The sequence below is a fragment of the Sciurus carolinensis genome, chromosome 1 (assembly GCF_902686445.1).
Source record: "Sciurus carolinensis chromosome 1, mSciCar1.2, whole genome shotgun sequence".
Classification (NCBI taxonomy): Eukaryota; Metazoa; Chordata; class Mammalia; order Rodentia; family Sciuridae; genus Sciurus; species Sciurus carolinensis.
In genome coordinates this window covers 21,123,206-21,149,810 of record NC_062213.1, presented here as the reverse complement: position 1 = coordinate 21,149,810, position 26,605 = coordinate 21,123,206, and the positions used below count along the sequence as shown (strand labels likewise).

General features: G+C 37.2%; 1 protein-coding gene across 8 annotated transcripts in view; it reads right to left on the bottom strand.

The window, feature by feature from the left end:
- Enpp2 (ectonucleotide pyrophosphatase/phosphodiesterase 2) overlaps nt 1-26,605 on the bottom strand; it is a 107,572-nt gene that overhangs the window by 62,311 nt on the left and 18,656 nt on the right. For 5 of the 8 annotated variants that reach the window (XM_047544157.1, XM_047544150.1, XM_047544172.1 and 2 more), the window contains exons 2-3: nt 10,660-10,762; nt 838-993 (exon numbers count right to left, since the gene is read on the bottom strand). In XM_047544157.1, the coding sequence (XP_047400113.1) occupies nt 838-993; nt 10,660-10,762 (259 nt within the window). Of the gene's footprint in view, nt 1-837; nt 994-10,659; nt 10,763-10,980; nt 11,178-26,605 lie in introns of those variants that run through there. The other 3 variants (XM_047544182.1, XM_047544192.1, XM_047544211.1) reach the window with 1 other exon arrangement.

Here is a 26,605-nt window from a genome sequence, read left to right as displayed (position 1 = left end):
GGGTCATCCATGCATAAAATTCTGAAAACAAGTAATAACTTGTCAAGGGAGCTGGGGAATCCCTCTCTAGAGGTGTTCAGAACAGGGTTGACCACTGTCTTTCTCAGGTAGTTTGGGGCTCTTTGTCTGGAGGCATGGTGTTGAGCCCATAAAGTATCTCAAAAGTCCATCTGAAAAGTTTACCTTTGAAAACACAGCAAGTAGGATGGAAAAAGTCCCCAAAGATGTTTTTTCTCAATTAATGTGCACTCATGTGATAGCCTGTATGCTCTAGTGACTGTTCCACTATATGAGAAATACAAAGAAAATCAGGAAAACTTAGAGGAAGATTTGAAAACTATCCAGGCACAAGACGCCAAATAGAATTCCATAACAAATTTGCATTTGTACAGAAAACAGGGAATGACACCAGGGCAGATCAGCAGTCACTATATAAGATGAGAGAAAACAAATGCTAGAAATCAGGCAGGTAAACAAAATTTTTTTAAACCCAAAATTTTAAGAAGGTGCACAATGTTGCCCCACGTACCCTGGCAGTGTACACGGGAATTGACAGGAAGAGGCAGAAATGATAAATATGGACAAAAGCCTATCCACAAACACTTCTAAAACAAGCCTATGATGCCTACAGCTATAAAGAGCCTTTTTTGGCCAGGCCTAGTGTGGGAACAAATCATTTGCAGGAGATGCGTTCATCACGTGACTAACAGTGATTCAAGAAACAGAACTGAAATCCACAGGTCAGATAAGCCAAAGCAGGGCTAACTCCAGGGTATCCAACATTACCCAGCCTCTAGGCCATCTACTGGAGAGAGAGAGGACACCAAAGCAACATACCTGTCTTCAAACAGAGCTCATCAAAATCATGACAGCAACTGCTGTAACTCTTACACAAGTTGTCACACCGACAATCAGGAGGTCCAACCTCTTGAAGTTCAAAGCATCTTCCCTTGCAAGATCCAGAGGTGTTGGTCCAGGGAGAGTCTGACAATACTGCAAAGGTCAAGAGGTCAAACAATGACTTAGGAAGGGGTTCATGACACTGGAAGAATGGCCCTGGGAAGCCATGCAGGATGGGGCTGTAGGCAGACCCTAAAGGAGAAGTCTGGCCCATCACCTGCCACGTGTGTACCCTGGACACATTGACACATTGCTGAACTTGCTGTGCCACTGTTTCCTCATCTGTCAAGTGAGAGGATCCATAAAAGGAACTCTAGATTGAAATGAGAGTTGAACAACATTTAGCAAGGAAAACATTTAGCAGAGTATCAAACCTATAGAAACAATAAAAACTGTTAGCTATTGGTTTCATTACTGTAAATTATTATAAAATGTATGAGATTAGTTCCCCTGTAGAAATAAGAATTTGTTTCCCTATTTAATAATCCATAGGTTTTTATAAGGAAAATGTAGCCCAAATGTTCTGAAGACAGTCTGACTATATGTGATGGAGTAGAACACTTTTACCATCTCTTCTCACCAAAAATCTATGCCACAGCCAGTGTTATACGAACCACAAACTCCACAATCTCATCTTGTCAAGAACAAACCCTCTTATCAATATTTTCATGTGATAAAATTATAGTCTGAGCTGCGTGCAGTGGCACAGGCCTGCCACTGTAATCCTAGCAACTCAGGAGGCTGAGGTAGGAGGATCACAAGTTCAAACCCAGCCTCAGCAACTTAGCAAGGCACTTAGCAACTCAGTGAGACCTTTTCTCTAAAAATATTTTTTAAAAGGACCTGGGATGTGGATCAGTAATTAAGTACCCCTGGGTTTGATCCTCAGTACAAAAAAAAAAAAAAAAAAAAAAATTATAGTCCAAGAAACCTCAAATTTGGAGAAAAGAAAGAATTCAGTGAGATGAAAATTTCACAAATTCATAATATACAGGAAAGATAAGTTTAAAAATTAAATGATAATTTCATTCACTGTAGTACTGTAGTACCTAAAAGATAAAATGTCTAGGTACAAATTTAATAACATGTAGAGCCTACATAAAGAATACTTTAAAGCTTTACAAAAAGACATTTCAAAGGGTCTAATTAAATCAAAATTCATACCATCTTATATGTAAAAATATCAATATTATAAAAATATTAATTTTTCCTAAATATAACTAAAGGTTCAATGCAATCACAATAAAAATATCTAGAGTTCTTGAAACTTGAGAGGATAAAAAAGGTTTATTTAAAAATAAATATATGAAAATAGAAAAACACTGAAGAGGAAAAGTAATTTGGTAACTGGACAGAAAAATATATTCTGAAGTTAAATAATTAAAATAGCTTGGTACTAGAAAATAAGTACATCAGTATTATGTATAGGCCCCAGGAATAGTTCTAAATATATGAGAATGTATTTTATATTAAAATAACATTTTAAGTCAGAGAAAGACAAAAGGATTAATCAGTAAGTTGTGACTGGAGAAAAGTAAGCTGGATCCTCACCCCAGTTTATAAAATAATTAATTTATGGTGAATACAAAATATAAACTGATAACTGTTTTTAAGAATGCAAAAAATTTTTTAAATAGAATACAATTTAGAAATAGCTATCAACATTTTAAAATGTGCATGATTCTTCCAGAAACTTCATTACTAGTTTATCTCTCATATATATTTGCAAAAGTTCTCCAAATTACATGCACAAAAAAATGATCATTATTCACTTCCTTCTTTTTTTAATGTGCAGGAGGAGGGGTCCCTGGAGTCAATCAAAGGGGTTTTACCCACCGTGAAAGAAAGAATACTTATATTCCTAAGTGGAATGTTGCTTGCTCTTAGAAGAATGAGTTAGATCTGTATAGGCTAATGTTGAAAAAATCTACAAAACATATAAATAAGTTTTTAAAAAAGAACAAAGTACCAATAAATTAATGGAACTGGAAATTCGCATGCTAAGTAAAATAAACTAATCCCAAAAAGCCAGTGTTCTCTCTGATATGTGGATGCTAACTCACAACAAGGAGTGGGGTAAAAGAATAAGTTCATTGGAGTAGACATGGGGAATGAAAGGAAGGGAGGAAGGGTAGGAATAGAAAAGACAGTAGAATGAATCAGACATAACTTTCCTATGTTCATACATGAATACACAACCAGTGAAACCACATCATATACAGCCACGAGCATGGGATCCTAATTAGAATGAGTTACACTCCCTGTATGCATCATATGTCAAAATACACTCTACTGTCATGTCTATCTAAAAAGAATAAATAAAAAAGAACAAAGTACATAAATAGTATTATAGTATTAAAGGTTATATATTAGATTTTGTGGTAAAAAAAAGAGAGAGATAAAGAGAGCATTAAGGACAGAGATAAGAATGGAAATAACAGAGTCAGAACTAGAGAGAATAGACAGAGAAGGAGGTAGTGAGAAAAAGTAAAGGGATTAGGAAAATGGGCAGGTGTGAATAAACCTTTTTCCTCCCTGTAAGAAACTGTTTATAGGGCTGGGGTTGAGGTTCAGTGGTAGAGTGCTCACCTAGCACGTGTGAGGCCCTGGGTTCAACCCTCAGCACCACATAAAAATGAAATGACAGTATCATGTCCACCTACAACTAAAAAATATATTAAAAAACAAGAAAAAGAAATTTTTTTATAGGAGCTACATTTGTAGAAAATGAGAAAGAGGGAGGAAGAGACTTTTTACTGTTCTGTAATTTGGAATTTCTAACATTTTACAAATTTGTGGGTAGTTCTGTTTTTTTTTTGTTTGTTTGTTTGTTTGCTCACTTGCTTACTTTCTCCTCTTTATCACATATGTATATAAGTATGTGTGTGTATAAAATATGTCATACAATATATAGCATATGTAAATACATTAATGAGTATTATTTATGACATGCTATTTATAATTTTATTTCCATGTTTATGAATTTTTCATTTTTTAATAACTACATGTATCACTTTTAAAAATTAAGAAGTGAAAAAGCAGGAGGAACAATGTTAAATGACATTTCCCAGTTCATCCACACCATTTTTTGAACATCCTGCCATCCCTTAGTCCTTTGTCTTCTTTACAATCAGAATCCCCCAATTCTAGCCTTTATGGCATCAGATCAGTGAACTAAAGCAAACAGATTCACTAGACCATGAAATGTGAAATGCTTTCGCATGGTTGATTCTGCGATGTTGAAATACAGACAAACCACATCAGCTCAGTTTAGGGAATAATGTCAGTTTCCACTGTAGCGCCTTACCTCTGGTCTATAAACCACATTTTTCTATTGACTTTGGCCAACCTATAAACAGTGTATGCTGAACCACAGGAAACCATGGCAAGGAGGAGGAATTGAGAAGGGGGAAAAGGAAAACAAGGGAAGATGGTCCTACAGTAAAAAAAAGTAAAAAAAAAGATAAAGAAAAACTTATAGTTGAATATTCCTTTTTTTAGGCTAGTGGTTATATAGAATCATTCCATTAGCAGCTCATAAATGGTGAGCAGTACTCACTCCAATAAGTTGCATACAGAACACTGCTCAGCTCTGTGGAGAGAGGAAGAGGCATACAGGCAAACCACTTACAGGTGTTTTCTTGCCCTGCCTTATTTTCTTCATGGGCTCCCAGCAAGCATTTGAAATTTTCCTGCACTTATGCCCTTTGTATTCCCCTCATCTTAATCTATTCCCTATTTCTTTTTTACTTTCAAAATATCTGTGTGGGCCAGGCGTGGTGGTACGTACCTGTAATCCCAGCAGCTCAGGAGGCTGAGGCAGGAGAATCATAAGTTCAAAGCCAGCCTCAGCAATTTAGTGAGGCCTTAACAAACTCAGCAAGACCCTGTCTCTAAATAAATAAAATATCTTAAAAAGGACTTGGGATGGGGCTCTGTGGTGAAGCATGCCTAGGTTCAATCCCAAGTACTATGAATAAATAAATAAATAAATAAATATAAACAAATTCTTCATCATTTTGTGATCTTTCTTCATCCATAGTAGCAACATGATTTTTACTATTTTCTTCTGTTAATCATTCTCTCACTTTGTGCCTTGCTTTGTTTTTAAATGTAAGTGATTCTCAAAGATTGACCCTTATCACAGCTCTCCTTGCTAAGCTTTAGACTAAAGACAGTTTTGTTAGAGCTGCCTTTACATTCATAATGCAAAGATACATCTCACAAAAAATACTCTACCCAAGATTGTGTTATCAACAGCTTCAAATAGGAGTGAATCGCTGAGCCTGTCTGGATTAGCGGTATCTGTGCCAAAATTCACTCTGGGCTGACTTGAACTGAGGCAGGAATGCCAGGAGCAGAAAAATGCAAAGATAGTTTGAGCCACACAAAACCTCTTCTAACCCCAAGAAATTCAAGCTGCCATCCCCTTTTCAGTAAAAGAGAATGACAAGGTGCAGGAGAATGTTCACTTTGCCTTTCCAGGATCTGCTGCATTCTAATTACCAGCTTTCATGACAAGTTTGGGCCCTATTCATTTTCTAGGAGTTCTGTATCTCATCCTCTCCATTCTAGCTACTTTTTTTTTTTTTTTTTTTTTTTTTTATTCCTGGCCCAGGTTCCATGTCCTTCTTCCTATACCATAGGACAGATTTAGGGGACTTTTCTTTTTACTGTACCTAGTCCAACACCAAATATGGAAAGATTAGTTTATCATACATCTGAGTTTTAAATTCCAACCCCCCCTTTACTTGACCTAAATCAAGAGAACATGGACGTGAGCACTTCAGTTCTTTAACTCAATGAGAGGGTGGGGGAAATGCAAGGATCCGTGAACTTGTGGCCTCCCATGATTTTCCTGAGATCCCCACAAAAGCTCAAAACTAAAAGAGATAACAAAATCTAAAAAGCAAGCAAACAAAAAGTACTCAGAGGTATTAAAGTTAGAAATATGTAGTAAGTGGGATAGGGCCTCCAAATTTCTTAGGAGACATTTGCCAATACTTGTATGTAATTAAAAGTACATTGCTGCCTTTAAAATCACAGATTTAAATGATGTTATTTCAGTTCAACAATAAAATCAGTTCTAGAATCTTGAACAACAAATGTTATAGACCCTTATAAATATATTGTTATTTTTTAAAAAAGACATTTTTAAATTAAATATATATACATATATATACATACAATATGCATACCAACAGTGCTGTACATTGTTTTTCACAGAAGCATAATCTCATGACTTAAAGGAAAATCTATGAATCATAATTTATTTCATTTAAATTTGTAATTCAGATAGTTGAAATTATTTTAACTTGGTTAAGTAAAAAACTTTTCCTAGAATATCCCATCTTACTGTACACATACACAGGCAAGATTGAAGAATTCTGATGTCATTTATTCCATAAATACACAGAAAAAAATACTGAAAATTTATAGCCTCTTGGGAAAGGCCTAATTGATGATAAGAGTTATGACCAAGATGAAAATTCATCCTGGGCTCCCTATCATATTTCCCTTGAAATTCTCCCACAAAAGGAAAATTTTCAAATCCAAATGATGACCAATAAGGGAGAAGTCTAAATTTGAAAATATTGAACTTAGCCTAAAGCTGGAACGTGTTTTCTTTTCAACTTCTAAGAGGCTGCTCCTGTTTTCAGGGTTTGGGATACTGCTCCCTATTTGTCCCTCCCATTCATTCTGGTTCTCAGCCCAGGTGTTTCCTGAAAGTGAAAAGAAAGCCCTGAATTGGATTTCAAGTTGTGGTTGTGCCTTTTCTCAAGAGCATTAAAACAGAAAGGGTTCCCCTCGATTTTCCTGTTTGAAGTACAACCCAGGGAAAACCCAAGGGAAGCATGGATGCCACTCAAGATGCCACTCAAGCTGTAGAATTTAATACTCTCTTATGCCTTTTCTCGAATATCTGATTCATCTTTTAGGGTAATCATTTCTCGTATTGAAGTTGCCTCTTTTTTTTTTTTTGGTGGTTCTTTCATCCTTTAGCAAGCAGCTCTGTATATCTGCCTGCTATCTACCTCTGCTCTTCCTCACATCACTTTCTATAAATACCCCTTCTTGGGGTATCACTCTTTCCTCCTCTTCCCAGCTTCTGGGCTAGATTTCATAAGTTTTTTTCTTTTTTTAAATATAAATAGGTTCACCTGGGAAGTTTTCAAACACTCCTTCCAAAGAATTTATCCATACAATGTCCTACTACAGAAAGATTTCATGAACTACAAGAAAATAGATTCCTATGCGATTTAAAAGTTAAAAATGTAATAAATGTCTAACCTATTCATATAACCTTAAAGGTAGTGAGCAGCATGAATCTGAATGGTTTGCAAATCTGCTAGCAAACAATGAAACACTGTCACCTTAAATCATGGTTGTATTAATTCTAGGTATACATGTAGAAACTGGCCTTACAAGTGAAGATTAATTCATTGTATCAAATTATTCTTAATGAGATTCCTAAAATTTTCAAATGAAAATGAACCTTCTTACCCCCAATATCATTTCTGTTTTCTCTGTGATTCACACAAAAAAATTTTTACTCATGAGATTATTTATGACAAATTACATTTCATATTTACCCACACCAGTCATATATTTTGAAATTTTCCTGTTAAGCTCCTGAAAAGGATAATAAATTGGACTGAGTTTCCAGGTTTCGATTAGCCAAGTATTCAGGAGCTCACAAGTTTCCCTTTGTCTTTCAAGTATTGAGTTGCATATATTTCAAATATATAGGTGGATACTCCATTTCCACCTGGGGACTGAAAGAATATGTAAGTCATAAGCTTCACTAAAGTAGACTTCCCCCATACCACCATAAACACACACACAAATACAGGTGTACATGAGAACATGAACACCTGTTCACTCATAAATTCTCTTGCAGTCTTTTTAAAACCAAACCAAGGGAGCTTCATTGGATGTTCAGGACAAAGATGTCAAACTGGATTGCAGTTGTTACATTTTCTTTGAAAATTGATACCTGCCATCTTGCTTACCTGAGTGCCCTTTATATTTACCCAAATGAATTATCATTTGCTTTGCTCATTTCATATCTCCTAATAAATCTGTAGATGTTTTATGATCTGGTAAAAGAAATCTTATTCCCCCATTACTTCCAATAGATTACTAGTTCCTAACAATAAATCCAGCTAACAAGTGTGCTAGTTAATTAATTATAAGTTTGTTTACTCTGCCACAACCTTGAAACTAATGCCTCCGTCCATAGTACAGCAGTAAGGGTCTGCATGCATGTGGAACATTCTCCGCTGTTGCTGACAATTACTAAACGAGAGGCTGGATGTTTCTGAACAGTGGATCTTGCTTTAATAAGTCCAGAGTAGGCCATATATGAATACCCTTTGTGTTCCTTCTGTTTGTTAAAAAAAAAAAAAAAAAAAAAAAAAAAAAAAAAAAACCTTGAAGCACTGAGCTTTATAGGATTTCTTTGGAATCCAAAATGATTTTTTGAAAATGGGCATAGGTGCTTTCCCTCCTGGTGTCTTATCTTAATCCACATACAAAAATTCACCCAATGTTTTGTAATGTGAAAGCTTTACTAACAGTAATCAATTACATGTATCATTTGAAAAATGTCCCTTCTAGGCACATGTGGCATTTAAAAAGACATAAAAACTCTGTACTATGCTTTCACCCAGTTTCCAAAGTACATCTTTGGTCTCTTCTCTGGAGGAATCAACAACAGTGCCTGAACAGCAGGTAAGCTACATCAGAAGAAAAATTAAAAATAAAAAGTGTTCAGGCATAACAAAACCCTTAAACTCAGACTTAAATTGTATTGTATCCCAGGACAAAGCTTCTCACTTCTCACTCATAGGTAGAAGTTTAACTAATAAATTATTTTAGATGCTATCATAAAGCCTAAAACAATCGGTAATTTAAATTCAATAAGCAAATGTTTGTAGTGTATTTAAACTATTTAACTTATAGATTATAATGTAGACCATACTGCTTTTCCAAAAGTAACATTGATTTGTTAGTTATTATAGTTGTTTCTTATAACATTTGGAAATAATTTAATATGTATAAAGTCTTTTGGAGGACTAATAAATCCAACCTGCATTTTTCACGTAGGTTGAGAACATACAAGTCTAAGGGACACGGAAGCAAAATGGATATACTCAGGAACTTTTTTTTAAAATCCAGAAGGAAATTAGAGATCACCCAAGTCAGTTTCTCGTTGTGCAGCTAGGGAAGAGACTTCACACATGACTTGCCTAAGACCTCACTACCTGCTATATGGACCGAGGTGTCAGTCTAGGACTTTCAAGGCCATTTCCCAAAAGAGTCAACTTCAAAATTAATGGATGTCTTGATTTTATACATGTATTAAGGAAAGAACATTGAATTCCTTCAATATCAGTTTTAACCAAAAGTGAAGAGAAAAAAAGAATGTCCCTTTCTGAGTGCACTGGAAAAAAACAGCTGTTGGCTGTCAAGTTGCAAGCTGGTCCACGTGACCATTACAGGGGTCGGATCCCCCTGTCTGTTAGTGACACTCGAAGAGGCCTTTGAAGAGAGCATTTGCTACCAATAAAAACAGTATTCTCATCTAGCCCAGAGACCCCTCACCTCCCTCCTCAACAGAAGACAGCTCCTTCTGTCCTTTTGGCTTCCCGGGGCCACAATTTTTATGATCTATTTTCTCAGTCTTCACCCAAACCATACCCCACTTCAATTCACTAACCCTCTTCTAATATTATTCTTTCAACCTTCTGGCATGACTCAAAAGCAACTTACTTAATGTAAGGAAAATTTAGTATTTCATCAAGGCACGTATCACAACTTGGTTAATAATAAAAGTTCATGCTGGCTAAACAGAGACAGGTGAGAGTCTTTCACTGTGGTCAGATCAAGAAATACAGAGAAACACAAAACTCATAGAAAGACAGACAAACCCTCTAGGATTCAGGAAAAAGTGAAGAAAATATTGCCCCCTAGAGTACCTATTACTTCAAATGTAATTTTTATTTCTAAAACCATCAGCAGCTCCAATTTCCAGGAAATTAACCAACTCATTGCTTAAGACCTGGTCAGTTAAGCCCACTCCGTCTGCACAAGGAGCTCCTTCATGAGAATTCCCACTTTGCTTTTGGTGCAGCATATTGTAAAAGGAAACTCTTTCACTTTGGTTCGATTAGTTAAGTCAGGGTACACGTTTAAAACTCACCTTTCCTTATGCAAAAGAAAACATGATGAGAAAATCCATCCTATGAGTTCTTTTAAGCACCTCTTCTGTCTTATGTTTTTCCTGTTTTAGGTAAATCTTAATCTTAAAATTCTAAATCTCTGAAGTTTCAAGAAGATGAATCACCACCTTTTTTACCTTCATTCCTTTTTCCTGGATCAAAATTATCTGGTAGCAAATACTATATTTTATATCACATGATAACAAATCATGTTTGTCTATCTCCAGGACTAATCCAACACCTGTTCTCACCACATCTGCTTTAACCTTAGCTGTTTTACTTTTATCTCAACATTTATAAGCTTCAGAGTACGTAGATTTAAAGGTTCAGTTTTACGAAGCAATCATAAATGTGCTCTAAATAAAACCACATTTTTTTCACCTGAATTTATATATATAGTTGGTTTCATCCCAGAGGAATCCAGGACTAAATTATCCTGCCAGATCCTTAAAGATGGATTTCTAAAGGAGTTTATGTTGATTACTAGAGAATAATATTTTAAAAGAACTGAAATGCAAACAGCTGTTACTCTTACCTGTGGGAGGGCCTTCATCCCATCCTTCTGCCCTCTTAATTCGACTCGCCGTGAATCCAAAGCAGATATTAACACCAATGGCAAAAGTGAACAAGGATATTACCTAAGGGAATAAAGAGATTGAGTTGTCAAACACAGCTAGACAGAACTAAATCAAATACATGAAGCAATTCAAGTCCCTGCACCATCCTCAATCCTACAACTCCCAAAATGCATTCTAAGGTGCTGTTTTAATCTGAACAACAAACAGAAAAACTCAAATTCAGAAGGCACTGGTTCTAAGGAGCGAGCCTTTGCCCTGCTGTTCCATCCTTCTCCTACCTGGTAGGACTGGAAGGAGCCTCTTCTTGCCATGTCAGGATTCTTGGAAAGCTTTCTGCAGCGTGTTCTCTGCCTACATGGAATGCACTGCTTTGGGGCTCCGCGTTCAGTCTATTAACTACAAGCAATCCCACCTGGGAAGTTGACAGGCTCATCTGATTTGTCCAGAGCTTGATTTCATCACAGTTTGTTCAAATTGCAGCTCTGAGCACAAGAGGCTTAAAGCATCATCATCCTTGTCCCCACCCCCTTATCGGTCCCTCCCCTAACACAAACCCTTTCATGTGGTATCCTCTGGCAACATGAAGATTTCTTATGTAGCTGGAGCCAATAACAGCGCACGTTCATTTTCCTTCCCTCACAAAAACATGGTTTGTCAAAAAGAAACCAAATGTATTTCATCCGATAAAAATGAAACAGAGCGGCACAGGGCTTTCTACCAGCTTCAAGCTTTTAAGGTTTACAGTGTAGTTATTCAGTGTCGTCAACATCGCGGCTTTTTTCTTTTTTCTTTTTTTTTAAAGGAGGCAAGTTTTATAATTTGTAAGCGTAATAACTCTCCCTGTCTTTTCCGTGTATTTATTTGCTGGCAGTTTGAACGACCCTGTCCTTATTACTCCATTCTCGGCTACTTCTGATGCCTCGGATGTTTCTCACGATGAAATCTCCCGAAATTGCAACTTGCACAAGAGATAGCATTCTTTTCCCCATGTCATTGTTATATTTTAGAGAAGAAACTTTTATCAAAATACTGAGAATGCCAGCTAAGCAGCGTGAAGTCCTCCTGCCCCGTGAGGAAAGACAAAATATCTCCAGGCTCTTGCCATTCCTGCCAAAAGTCAGCTGGCTTTGGGGCATTTGGGAGGTAAGGAGCAGAAGGGGTGGGGAGGAGGGTAAGCTTTATTAGCAAGTGAATTTAGGATGGAAATCTCAATGGCAGCAAGAATTTAGATTTAAAGAATTGTTTTTTCTAGCTATTTTGCACTTAAGTTACCATCTAGCACCCGTCTAGAACCATCTAGTGCCCTTTGAGGTTATTGTGAGTGTAAAAGTTCCTTTACTGAGCACTTTGGAAATCACAGCATGTTTAGAGGAGAAATCGAAGCCCCTAAATCTGAAAGTCGTTTAAATATTGTGTGCCTTTAGGATTCAAATGAGGGATGGTTTGTTTGTGGCTTTCCCCAGCCAGGCCCAGGGACTGTCTTTCTTGCACAGCGCATATGTGCATACGTAAACAAACAGGGACTCACAGCGCAACCAATTACTCACGGAGCAGTGGCTCTGTGCAAATAAAACATGATAGCACAAAAGCAAGAACTTGTTTATAGTGGATTGTATAGTAGGCCTGGGTTTCATTATAAATTCTAGAGTTTAGTAACAGCTAATTGGAAAAAAAAAAAGAAAGAAAATACACTGCCTTTCTAGAATTCTTTTAGTTTGCACTCTTACCAGAGATGACAGGCTTATGAATTTTTCTGTGTAAGTCTCTTGCTTTAGTCTGTCTGCCATACTGAACTGATTTAGAGTTGGGTATTTAGCAAGACTTATAAAAGATGTTAACCCCGTGTAATATTTTTCTACTATTTATGTTAAATTTCAAGATGCAAGTCCATCATTTTAGGGGGAAACTATACACCAAAGAGGAGAATATCAAGGCCATCCTGTTATTTCAGTGTATGCTGCAGTGCTCCAAATGTTCTAAAAACCAAGTCCCCTCTATTCTCCAGTCTCTCCATGTTTTGCCAGAGTCTGACATTTGATTGCTCAAAGCCAGAGTGAAGACAATGACTGTTGTCCTTGGGAAAGAACAGAGTTCAGAAGCTGAACATCAACCACTATTTTATTTTATTTTAAACACACTGAATAACCATATAGGAGGGAAAAGCTGGTCAGTATAAAAGCCAAGTTGAGGCATAATTGACTTCTGTACACCATTTGGCACTCATTTCCAAAACAAGTGAGCTTGGTCACTATTGCTGCTAACTGTTCTACTAAAACACTTTATCTTCTACTGGGTCATTATGTATCGGGAAATTTTTCATACACATACATCATCATCATCATCATCATCATCATCATCATCTTACCACCTAGGCATAGATAAACAGAATTTTACATCAAGATTATCATAAATTAACTGCCAGGAAAATGGTCAAAGTCCCTTTGTTGGACATCAAATCAACTGCACATCCCAGGACCCCTCGTTATCTAAAGCTGAGAAAATCAAAAAACCTGGGAATGCAAAGTGAGTTGAGAAATTCAACCAAAATGACTGGAATATAGTCCCAAATCTTCTTTTATAAGAAAAACCAATTAAGAAAGTTCACCTGTTGTGGTGTCTAAGATTTTGATAGAAAATGACACATGGTTGGCTCAGTAAACAAGAAAGAATATGAGAGAGACTGAAAAATGAACAGTTTATTCACCTAGCCACGTTTCAGAGAACACTGCCCCCTGGCAGAAGGAAACCTAGAACTCTAAACGCATCCTTCATCAGTCTCAGCCCCAAAAATCACTCCTGTGATTCTCAAACTTTATTAGGCATGAGTCACCTCGGGGGTTTGTTTGAAATGTTGTTTATGCCCTACTCCCTGAGATTCTGATTCAATAGTCTACAGGTGGGGGAGGAGAAAGGGGTGCTTAGGGACCAGACAAGAATGGAACAATAGGTTATTCTGATGCAAGTCATACAAGGACCACATTTAGAAAAACAGAACATTAGAATAAATTACTCTGAATTAATTTACTTAGGCCCTCATACTGGATTGCTTGGGTTAAGTCATAACATAATTTTTAATACATTCACTATTAATTGAACTTTAACTTTCCATCTCTTCAAGATAAGGTATGGCTGTCCCTCCAGGGGACTCATCTCCAAACTGTAAGCAGCAGAGTAGCATTTTATTTACTTTGCTGATGGTACACAGCAGCAGTGTGTGTGTTGCTTAATTGCAATACAGTGGTTGCATTTATACAAATGCACAGTCTATCTTTTCATGAAATAATTCTATGAATCCTTGTTCCCAAGTCCTGATTTAAGATAAGAGGGTTTGAGGTTAACAGCGAGATTTGAAAGATATGAAACTGAGTTTTGTCATTCTTGCTTCCTGCAGTAATTATGAAATTGTCATGAAATGATTAAAACTTTAACTACATCTAGTTTCTCAATATGCAGAACTGACATGACTTGACTTGGCTTAACATTATTCCAAGAATAATTATAAGATGATGTATAATGTTGGACAATTACTAACCACATCATTTAGCAATAACTGCAGCATGTACATTATGAAAGTAATGAAACAGTACCAATCTATATTCTTCCTATTCTATTTTCAAACTCTTTAAGTCTTGTTTTTACATTCTGCTGTGGAAGAGAAGTATTAGAAAATTAAGAAAAAAGTTGGACAACAATCTTAGTAAAAGGGACATACCAATCTAAATCCAGCTGAAATTTTTGACAACTAATAGGGGAACAAGCTGGCTTAATTGCTTCCACAATCCAGAACTACAGATATTTATTTAAAGTAGATACCACTTAAGATGCTAAACCAAAGAAGCAAAATTTTATGGGTTGTGTGTGGTCCCTGGAGTTCTCCAGTGGAGAAATAGCATATGCCTGTTCAAATGCAAACAGAACTTGTTCTATTAGTTATTGCATAATTGAAAGCTGAAATCAACACTGTCACATCTTAAAGTGACTTTAACTTGTATTACAAAGTTACGTGCATTACATTTACTCCCAAAGGCATCTAAGCATGAATCCCTCACTGGAACAATCTCTGCCCTTTAGGAATATTCATTCATTCACTGCACAGATATTCTTTAGCTGCTACCATGTACTAAGCACTGTTCTGGGTACCAGCAGTACTACCTAGGGAGATAAACCAGAGAATGCCCTGCCCTCCACATTAATCAAATAGACACAGAAATGAATGTGCAGTTGCAACTGTGGAAATGCAGACGTGTAGAGGTAAATGGTCCTATGAGAAACGTATAATCCAGATTTGGCCTAGTCAGAGAGGTCACAGATAACTTTATAGGGTAGATGTTAACTGAGCTGTGATTTGAGGGGTAGGTGGGAGCAATTAGATTCAGAAAGGAGAAAAGAATTCTAGACAGAGGGAAGATGCATGGACATGTCGTTTAGGATAGAGGCACAATATACCCATGGGACAAAAAGACAGCCAGTTTGACAAGAGTAAGAAGAGCAAAAGCGAATGCAGAGTGAAGTGAGACTGGAGAGGGTAGGAGAGACTGGGCGCGTGGCTTCTCACAGTTCATCTTAGTGGTATCGTCCTTATCCTGAAGCAGTGGAAAGGCCCTGAGAAGGCTTAAGACAGGTGGAGTTTAATCAGATTGTGAAGAATTCATCTTCTTGCAGTGTGGATATGAATTAGAGGGAATTTAGATTGAATACAGTGGTCAGTTTGGAAACCAGGGCAGTAATTCAAACAAAGATAATAGCAATTTGCCTCTAAGAGGTTCTAATGGTGGTGGAGAGGAAGAAAAGCATGAGTAGTAGGGAAAAGATTTGCTAAACCTGGGTAGAGGAGGCAAGGGGCAGGCAGGTATTAGCATGACTTCTGAGTTAAGAAACACTTAGACAGTACGATGATCAAATATATGCTCAATAAAATCACTTCTTGTGTTTTCATTAGACCCTAAGAAAGAAATAGAGATATATATCTATCTGCAAACACCCTAAAATTAAAGTTAAAATAAAGGACATGGCTAACAGTCTTAAAACATTTGTCAATCATTTTAAAGCTCATCTAAGACAGTTGATTTAGAGTAATGTTACATTGGGCTTTGAACATGAAAAATACATTTATTCATAAGGTTTTTAAAGAATTTCCCCCAGGAAATAGCTCAGGTTTGTTCCTAACTCTAACTTATAATAAAACACTTTAAAATGCAAGACTCAATTTAACTATTTCATTCTAGCTACTCTGAAATCTGTGTTCTAAATATACAGTTTGGAGGGATGGGTCACCTGCATGCCCATGAGCCTCAGGAAGGTTTTCATCTTTGAGTCTACTTTGTAATGTAACTGTATGATCAATGAGCATGAACAGGTGGGTAGATAACTAGAAATAATTGTCTAACCACGGGGCTGAAGACGCCCATTCTTCCCTCCAGTCTCACCTAGGCAGACTAAGACATTATCGTCGACTCCTCTTGCAGTTGAAATAATGGAAGTTACTTCTGAAACCCAGGTCTCCTAAGCCAGTCCAGACCTCTGTCCCCTAGAGCATGATGTCTGTTACACCACCTGAGAGCCTGAACTCAACAGTCCAAAATGCTACTACCTAAACTACTGGTTCACCCTCCCAACTTCATTTCTTTTGGTGAAAACCTTAAAACCACTTTTTGTTCTACTACAATCCTTTCACCTCTTGCTTTTCATCAGATACTATGTTATTCATTCGAGTTATTAAATACAACTATTTCCATCATTTATCAGAGCTTGCTGAGTGCTGTCAGTTCCTAAATTATCTTCCCGTGTGATGATTTTCTTTCATCCCTTCGTCCTCTCCTACAGTTCTTCCTGTGTGCACTCTGCCCTCTCTATATACTGCTTCACTGAGTCCTCTTCTATTCAACTTGTAATTCATTCCCATTAATTACCCAGAGAACCTACACAAAATGCCTATCTGTTGACTTTTCTCCCAATTAAAATCTTTCAGTGGTTCCCTATCATAACAGAGCTCAAAGTGTGATTTTTGGACCAGGAGGGTCAGAAACACCTAGAAACTTATTAGAAATACACATCCTTGGAGCCTACCTCAGATCAACCCAGATCGGCTCTGGGGGTGGAGTTCATGATTAGTGTGGCAAGAAGCCCACCAGTTGATTCTGAGGCAAGTTTGAAAACCACTGACCTAGAGAATAATTACCAAACTGCTTAGCAGGGTACCCAGGCTCCACATCCAAAACTAAGCTCTCTGGATTCAAATCCCAGCTCTGCCACTGTTTAACTGAGAGACCTTACATGACCCTCCTAGGGAAATTACTTCTCCATCCCAAGACTCAGTTTTCTCATCTGTATCCACCTTGGGATTCTTAAGAGTATTACCTCGAAAATAATCCATGCAAATCACCAAACACAATGCCTGGCACAGAATAATGTTTAATAAGTGGTGGTTTTCTTAATTAGAGAAATATTTGCTATTGCTTAAGTCATGCTCCTTCACACTTTCATTCCTTCATATATGTTGTAGTTTTAGCCTAGAATGCCCTCTTCACTTAATCTCCCTGGAAAACCCCACCATATTTAGGAAAAGTCAAGTCATGTGTCAGTTCACTGGGAAGGCAAAACCAGGGAGGTTTTTACTTTCCCTGAGCACAGCAATGAGCTGCCCTTGTTCTGTTCCTATATAGTCTGCAGACTCTTAGTTCAATTCCTTGTGATCTCTTCAGATGCAGAGACCAGTCATCCTACACTTCACACGACTTTGCAGCCTACTGGGGACATAGCAGGCAGATGAGAAATGTCTGCTGAATGAACCACTTGGCACCAAGAACCTTGAATTGCAGTCTTGCTCTGTTACTAACTAGATGTGTTGTGTTTCTGCAAAACAGGGTTATTGGGTTAATTCAGTAGATTTAAGTCACTTTTTAAGTATTTAAACTTTGTTTTCAAATAAAACCTTAAAATGAATACTATCATCTAAATTTGGAATTGCTCTTCTTGTAGTTGAGATGGAAACCTAGAATCACATCTAACCAGCCACCACTTCCCTATGAACCTCCTCAGTAATGTAGAGATTTGAGACAAATAATTTGCAAAAAACAAACAAGCAAATATCAGAAACTAAGTTAATTCTCATTATTTAAATAATGTTACCAATATAATCCTCTCCCTGAGATATTCTGATAGTCATGCATGTGCACATGTACACCCCAAAATCTGATGCCCAGGTCGAATTTTCATTGACAATGACAGAAACTCTTACTCTGGGCAGGTCCTTCTGCAAGGAGTCCAAGCTCATTCCTGCATCTACAGTTTTGCTCATATTATTTCCCAGCCCTGAGGCCCTCCTCTTCCCACGGTGTTTCTCCAAATCTTAGTCTATAATCTTCCTCAAGTCTCAGCAACTTCACAAGTAACCTTTCACAATTGCAAAGCCCATCGTACCATCTTCATTTCAAGAACCTAGAGATCTACCCAAGACATCTGTCTCTCTTCTGCCTAGAGTTCCCTGTTTAGTTTTGTTATTGTTTTGGTCATTTCTTATTTCAACAATAAGAGCATAAGCTCCTAGAGAGTAGAAGAAATAAACGACATGGTATAGAGGCTAAGAGTTTGGGTTCTGAGGTCCAACAGACTAGGTTCTGCTCTTTTTGAGCATGGGACTTCACTTAACTCCTCTGAAATATGTTTTTTTAAATAGCTCTTATCACATGGGATCAATATGAAGAACAAATTATATAATGTATGTTAGGAAAATAGTTCCGTGCTCAAATCAGAGAAACAAGTATTAACCATTACTATATATAGAAGAACAAGATCTGCATCATCTTTTATCATTTCTCAGCATCTTACAAAGTGTTGAACAGAAAATAGTAGTAACATATGTTCCAGGAAAATCCCTTTACTTATGGAGAGAATATATTAAAGTTAATAATGTTACAAACCACCCTGTTCACATTCTCTCTAACCTCAAGAGAAAATGAACAGCCCTTACTTGGCAAAGTGTAGAATGAGTATAGCTTTGATAGTACAGATTTCAGCCAAAGTAGCATCAACCCTCTTCTTAGACTTGAAAGCCCTGAGAAGGTGAGCTTCAACTCAAGAAATGTGTTTGAGCTCAAAACTAATAGGAAGTGAGCTGGGTTTGTAGCTCAGTGGTAGAGCACTTGCCTAGCACATGTGAGGCACTGGGTTCAATTTTCAGCACCATATAAAAATAAATAAATAAAATAAAGACATTGTGTTCATTTATAACTAAAAATATATATATTAGAAAACTAACAGGAAGTTTATACTTGTTCCTAGAATGGCATTATCACATGCTTACCAGCAACATGGTATTCTCTCAGGGAGGAAGCAAAAACTGTCCTGTGATTCCCCTTTCAAATAGCAGTCAGTGATACTCAGTAAATTGGTATAGAAGAGAACACCCTCTTCCTGATCAAAAGCTTTTATGAACAACTCATACTAACATCATCAGACCTGATAGTGAAAGACTGCATACCTTTCTCCTAAGTTTGGAAGCAAGAGAAGGATGTCTGCTCTTGCCATTTCTATTCAACATTGTATGTCTAGTCAGAGCAATTAGGTAAATAAATAAATAAATGGCATCCAAATAAGAAAGAAAGAAATAAAACTATCTGTATTCATGGGTAATATGATTCTGTATGTGGAAAACCTAATGAATTTACGCACATCAAAAAAAAATTGGTACTAATAAATTAGTTCAGGAAAGTTGCTTGATATAAGACAAATATACAAAATCTTTGTATTTAATGCATTACAATTACAATATAAAGTGAAATTATGAAAAACTGCATTTACAATGGTATTGGAAAGTCTAAAATACTTAGGAGTCAAACTAACAAAAGAAGTGTGAGAGTGAGACACCAAAAACTAGAGAGAATCATTAAAATACATTAAAGAAGACCTAAATAACTGGAAAATACATTCACATTCTTGGATTGGAGGGCATGATTGTTAAGCTGTCAAGAAAGCAAAAGATGACCTATTGAATGAAAGAAAATATTTTCAAATCATATTTGTGATAAGAACCTAGTATTCAGAATATATAAAGAATATATAAGCAACTCCTAAATCCATCCATAAGGAGACATAAAACCAAGTTATTAAAAACAGTGAAAGAGGGCTGGGGTTGTACTCAGTGGTAGAGTGCTTGCTTAGCATGCTTGAAGTACTGGGTTCAATTCTCAGCACCACATATAAATAAAAAATAAAGGTCCAATGACAACTAAAAAAAAATAAAAAGTCAAAGAATTAGAATAGTCATTTCTCCAAAAAAGGTATACAAATGGACCATAAGCACATCACTATTCACAAAGGAAATGCAAATCAAAACTACTAAACACAACTTCATACCCACTAGGATGGCTAAATTTAAAAAGCAGATAATAACAAGCATCAGAAATGATGTGGGAAAAAATACATAAATGAATGAATAAATAGTAATCCTGATGAAGAAAAAAAAAATGATGTGGGAAAATTGAAACTCTCATACATTTTTGGTAAGATTGTAAAATGGTACTGTCACTTTGGAAAACAGTTGACAGTTCCACAAAATTTGGACATAAGTTTTATCCATCTTGCCCCCACCTATGTACACACAAGAGAAATTAAACCTACTTCTGCACAATACTTAAACACAAGTGTTTGCAGCAGAATTATCAATGGATGAATAAACAAAATGAGTTCTATCCATACAATGAAATATTATTCAGCAATAAAAGGGATTGAATTCTGATACATGCCACAATATGAATGAACCTTGAAAACACATTAAGTGAAGAAATCAGTTACAAAAAGCACTCACTGTATGATTCCATTATGAAACATCTAGAATAAGCAAACCTTGAGAGAAAGAAAGTAGATTAGTTGCTGGGCAATGGGGAAGTGACTGCCATTGGATGTGAGTTTTTGTTCGAGTCTTGAAATATTCCAAAATTATATAATCACAATGTTTGCACATCTCTATGAATATATTAAAAACCACTGAAATGTATAGCTCAAGACTGAATTTCAGCACAACCATGGAAACAAAATTGTACCCTATTTGTGTACAATGAACCAAACTGCAGTCTATAAAAATTTTAAAAAATAATTTTAAAAAGACTGAATTTTGTGGCATACAAATTATATTTCAATAAAGCTGCTATTTTTTAAAAAGAGGTGGGGAGATTTTTGCCTACAGAGGGGCAAATTCCAAAACATCTGGATCCCCATGAAAAGATGTTAACCCTGATCTTCAGTTTTTAGGGTCAGACACTCGAAGTCATCTCCAGAGCCACTCCAGTTACCCTCTGAATTTGACAATGCAGAGAAGGAATGAAACATTTCAGTCAAGGTGTGGGCCTCTTCAACCATCCACAGTGTGTAATCAAACTCTTCACCCTTCACATTGCAACATAAAACTGAAAGGCTGTGCAAAGGCAGAGTCCCAGAGCTTAAGTATCTCAGGTTAGAAGATCAATATAGCTCATGTGGCAGACAGGCATTGGATATAGGGGTGAAACTAAACATAAAATTTTTATGTGGATAAATAGGAAAAAGATACTGTAGGCAGATGAAGTTCCAAGAACAAAGACTCAAAAATTTCAGAAAAAGTGAAAAGAAAGGGACTGTATATATTCTACATAACTGGCAGAGAGCAGATGCTCTCTTACATGGTAGCTAGTCTTTGGTGAGTACTTGTACTTTGCCAGACAATATGCAGGAGACATTCACATATATTTCCTCATTAAACATTCAAAAACTTTTACAGTATTATCATTGTCAATATAGGTGAAAACAATCTCAAATATATCAGACAACTTTCCCAAGTTCATTTATATTAGATAGAGAAGTCATCTTTTTTCCAGTTTCCCAGTAAGGATTACAAACTGGCAAGATCTAGAAGAAATGGGGATTTATATTATCTGTAGAAGAAACCCAAGTCTACCAAAAGCAAAGACTCTGATAAATGTTTGATAAGTCTAGATATTGTTACCTGATTTAGCAGATAACAGAAGCCAGAGATTGACTCATGTTATAGGCTGACCTTGTTGTAACAACAACAACAAAAATCTGTGCCAAAAAGTGTACTAGAAAGCATTCCTCAAAAAACTAAGAATGGAACCACCATATGACCCAGCTAACCCACTCCTTGGTATATATTCAAAAGATTTTAAATCAGCATAATACGGCAAACAGCCACATCGATGTTTACAGCAACACAATTCACAACTGCCATGCTATAGAATCAACCTGGATGCCCTTCAACAGATGAATGGATAAAGAAAAGGTGGTATACATACACAATGGAATATTACTCAACCATAAAGAAGAATGGCTTTATGACATTTGCCAGTAAATGGATAGAACTGGAGACTATCATGTTAAGTGAAATAAGTCAGTCCCCAAAAGTCAAAGGTTGAATGTTTTCTCTGATATGTGGAACTAATTCAAAATAAGTGCAGTGTGTGGGGGGGGAACAAAAAAAGAATAGAAGAAAGATCAGTGGAGTAAACCAAAGGGAATGAAGGGAAGGAAAGAAAAATGGTACAGGGAAAGGCAGTGGAATGTATGTTACCTAATTTTCCTATGTACATATATGAATATACCACAGTGAATCTCAGTATCATGTACATCCATAAGATACTAATTAAAAAAAAAAGTAAATAGAAAGATCAGTAGAATAGAGGGAATGGGACAGGAGAGAGGAAGGGAAAGGAAAAGGTAAGTACTGGGTAATGAATTAGAACCAATTATATTCCATGCTTTTATAATTATGTTAAAGTGAATCCTAATGTTATGTATAACTAATAACAGACAATAAAAAAAGCAGTAAACGACCACAAGAATGGGAAGTTATACTCCACATATGTATAATATGTCAAAATACATTCAACTGTCATGTATAACTAAAAAGAACAAATAAAAATTTTTTAAAAATCTATGCTTTTATACAGGTACTAATCCATTCATGGCCAGATTTCTCTTATGCACTTATAAAAAACACTGGTCATTGTCAGACAACTCCCCTAAACTTCAGAAAAACAGAATTTTACAAATTCATGTAGTCGTGGTACAACACAAATTTAGTAAACACCCACCACAATTTTAGCTAATGCTTATTGAAAGCTTCATCTGTACCAAGTACTATTTGAGACAGTGAGGCAAAAGACACATTTTGATTGGAAAATGAAGTGTATTAGTCTATTCAGAGTGCCATAACAAAGCAACATTAAGGGGATAATTTGTGTATAAAAGAAATATATTTCTCACAGTTCTGGGGGTCCATGATCAATACTCAGGCAGACTCAGTGTCTGGTAAGAGCACCACCTTTTCACAGAAAACTGTCTTCTTGCTGTACCTCACATTACAGAAGGGGCGAATCTCTCTGGGGTTTCTTTTACAAGAGTACTAATATCCATTCATGGCAAATCCACCCCCACAACCTAATCATCTCCCCACTTCCTAATATCATTGCCTTGCGGGTTAGTATAGCAGTGTCTCAAGTTTGGGGAGAACATAAACATTCAGACCGTAGTAGGAAGTCAACAGTTTGTTTAAACATACTATCATAGAGGTGTTCAACAGACTGCCAATTGTCTTCCTCAATCTCTATTTCAGCTTGCTCCCAGGATGCTCTCCTTCCCTGCCAATGTTTTAGAATGGTGTTATGGTTTGGATATAGGTGTCACCCAAAAGCTCCTAGGTTAATGCTGGAATGTTCTGAGGTAAATGATTGGATTTTGAGAGCTACAACCTAATCAGTTCATCCTAGTCTGAATGAACTAACTGGGTGCTAACTGTAAGCAGATGGGGTGTGGCTGTAGGGGGTGTGTCCCTGGGAGCATGCCCTGGAAAGGTTCGACTTCCTTCCCTCTTCTCTCTCTCTGCTTCCTAGCTGCCATGAATAGAGCAGTATTCCTCCACCATGTCCTTCTGCCATGACATTCTTCCTTACCTAGATCCCAGAGCAATGGAGTCAGCCCATTATGGACTAAATCTCTGAAACCATGAACCAAAATAAACTCTTCCTTTTGTAAGTGGTTCGTGTCGGGTATTTTGGTCACAGCATTTCAAAGCTGACTAATACAGAAATTGGTATTGAAAGTGGGTCATTGCTGTGACTAACCTGACCACGTGGTTCAGAAGTTTTTGGAGTTGGTTTGTGGGAGGAGTTTGGAAAATTTTGGAGATGCAGGCTGGAGAAGTTTTAAATGATGTAAGTGGAGTTAAATGGATGATTTTGGTGGGAGTTCAGAAGACCTAAATGCAGAGAGTAACAACTGTGCTCATGTGGTTTCAGAGGGAAATGATGACTCTATGGGAATTGGATTAGAGGTCATTTGTGTTACATTCTGACAAAGAAATTGTCTATTTTTTGCCCATGCCCTGAGATTTTTTGTGAAGCTGAATTTAAAGATAATGGACTAGTTAATTTGTGAAGAAAATTTCAATGCAGCACAGCATTCAGTTAGTGGCATTAATTTTGATGGCAGCTTTTAGCCAGGTTTACTATGAGGAAACAGAAAGTAGAAATGAAGGGTTTTATAAATTTACAGTTTGGCCAGAATAGTGCTTGTAAAACTGGGGCCAAGAGAGATGTGGCTGTTGAAGATACTACTTCTACTAAAAAGATGCTAAGTACTTTGCACAGAGACAATAGGGAAAATGACTTGAGGGTATCTCAGGAATTGGCAAGACTATATCCATCATAGGCTCAAGGGTGGAAAAGGGAAAATTCTTTTGAGAAGAGATCATGGGAGCACCCTACTTGCACAGGGTCCTAGGAAGTCATTTCAGCATGCTTATACACCCAGGTGTTCAAAAGCTGCGGCAGCCATTATCCCAGGGGGCCCAATTACTGAAAGAGCTGGTGGCCGATCTTGGCATCATCCCCATGATGATAGTTCTGCAGGATATAGGATGCTAAAGTTAGAGTTAAGGAGTCATGTAGGCGTCCACCAACATTCAAAAGAAGGCCTGGGAGGCCAGGAAAAGTGTTGCAGTGTTGGAGTTCTGCAGGCTGTCCCTCAGAGAGCATGAAGCTGTGAAGCTTATGCCAAAGCTGAAACGGAGCCCCTAGGAATGAAGAGATGCCAGTGACATCTCTGAGGCAATAAACTGGCTGCAGAGAGAGCCAGGCTAAGAGACCCTGAGCACTGAAACCAACATACCAAAGGGGCAGGACTGTGCAAGCCCATTGAAGAGACCATCTTACCACCATGTGCCCCAGATGCTGGAGGAGGAGTTACAGGAAATGTTTGCCCACCTGGGTTTAGGTCTTATTTTGGTCCCATCCTTTTGTTCAATGCCTGTATTTCTCCCTTTTGAAAAGGAATGTTTACTGTTTACCACTGTATATTAGATATATGTAACTTGATTTTGATTTTTATAAGGACTCACAGTTAAGTGTTTGCCTTGAGTCTCAGAAGAGACTTTAGATGAACTTTCAAGCAATGTTGGAACCATAAAGATTATGGTATTCTTGGAGACAAACTAATGTATTTTTGGACTATGAGATGAGAGACCTGAGTTTTTGGAGATGAGGGACAGAATGTTCTGGTTTGGTTATAAAATATCTTCCCAAGAGCTCCTATGTTAATGCAGGAATAGTTAGAGGTGAAGCGATTATATGGTGAGTTGTTATCTAATCAGTCCATTCTAGTTTGAATGGACTAACTGGATGGTAATTGTAGGCAGGTGGGCATGACTGAAGGAGGCATCTGTGAGTGGGTAATCTTCCCTGTAGACTCTTCCCTTCTATGTTTCCTGGCTACCATGAGTAGAGCAGATTTCCTTCATAACACCCTTTCACAATGATAGTATGCCTCCCTTTGGGTCTGTAGCAATGAAATGGCCTACCATGGACTGAACCTCTGAAACTGAGTCAAAAGAAATTTTCCCTCCTTTTTCTTGTCAGGTATTTTGGTCACGGTGACAAAAAACTGACTAACACAACCATGTACCATGTACTCAATCAAAATTCAAATATATCTTGACAAGCTGTAGTCAAATGTTTAAACAAAAGAGAAACAAAGAAAGATATCAATCTAATCAGTGTCTGGGATAACATTCTTGAATAGAATACGGAAATCAGTTACACAACTTGGCAAGCATTTAACAATAATTCTTGTAAAAGAAACCAGGGAGTTTTTGCTACCTGCAAGTTCTGCAGGAGTCCATGCTTGATCAGATATCATTGAATATTAGGCTCCCTTAATAAAGGAATACTGTCTCCAGCTCCAGGAAAGAAAACTTCCCACTGAGCCTGGCACTAACCTAATTCATTCGGATTGTGTTCTCCTTTGCATATCTCATTTTAGGAGGTTACTGTAAAACTAGAATTACAAAGAGAGGGATGAAGAGGATGATGAGGGGCTCTTGTCACCCAGTCCATTCATAAATTACTCATTTACTTGTTTACTCAACAAACTTTTATTGAGCACTTGTTATGTGTCAGGTGTTAGAGATGCAGCTCTGCTCTGTGGATCCCATTTTAGGGGAGAAGAAATATAATGCCTAGTAGTTGATAAATGATAAGAAAAATAGAGCAGAGCAGAAGAGAGGAGTGGTGGGAGAGCTACAGTCACTTAGGCAGCAGCATGGATCCCTCCAAAAATATGACATTTGAGGGGCTGGGGCTGTAGCTCAGTGGTAGAGTGCTTGCCTACCATGTGTGAGGCACTAGGTCCGATCCTCAGCCACCACACATAAATATATACAAGAAAGGTATTGTGTCCATCTAAAACTAAATCTATACTTTTAAAAAGATGATATTTGAACAGAAACCTGGATGAAGTGAGAGAGGATCCAGTGTCTCCTGGAAGGAATAATAAATGCAGAGGCTCTGGCAGGAGCAGCCAGGTGTGTTCATGGAGGCCAGAGAGGATGGGTGGAGTGAGAAGTGGTGGGGGAGCAGC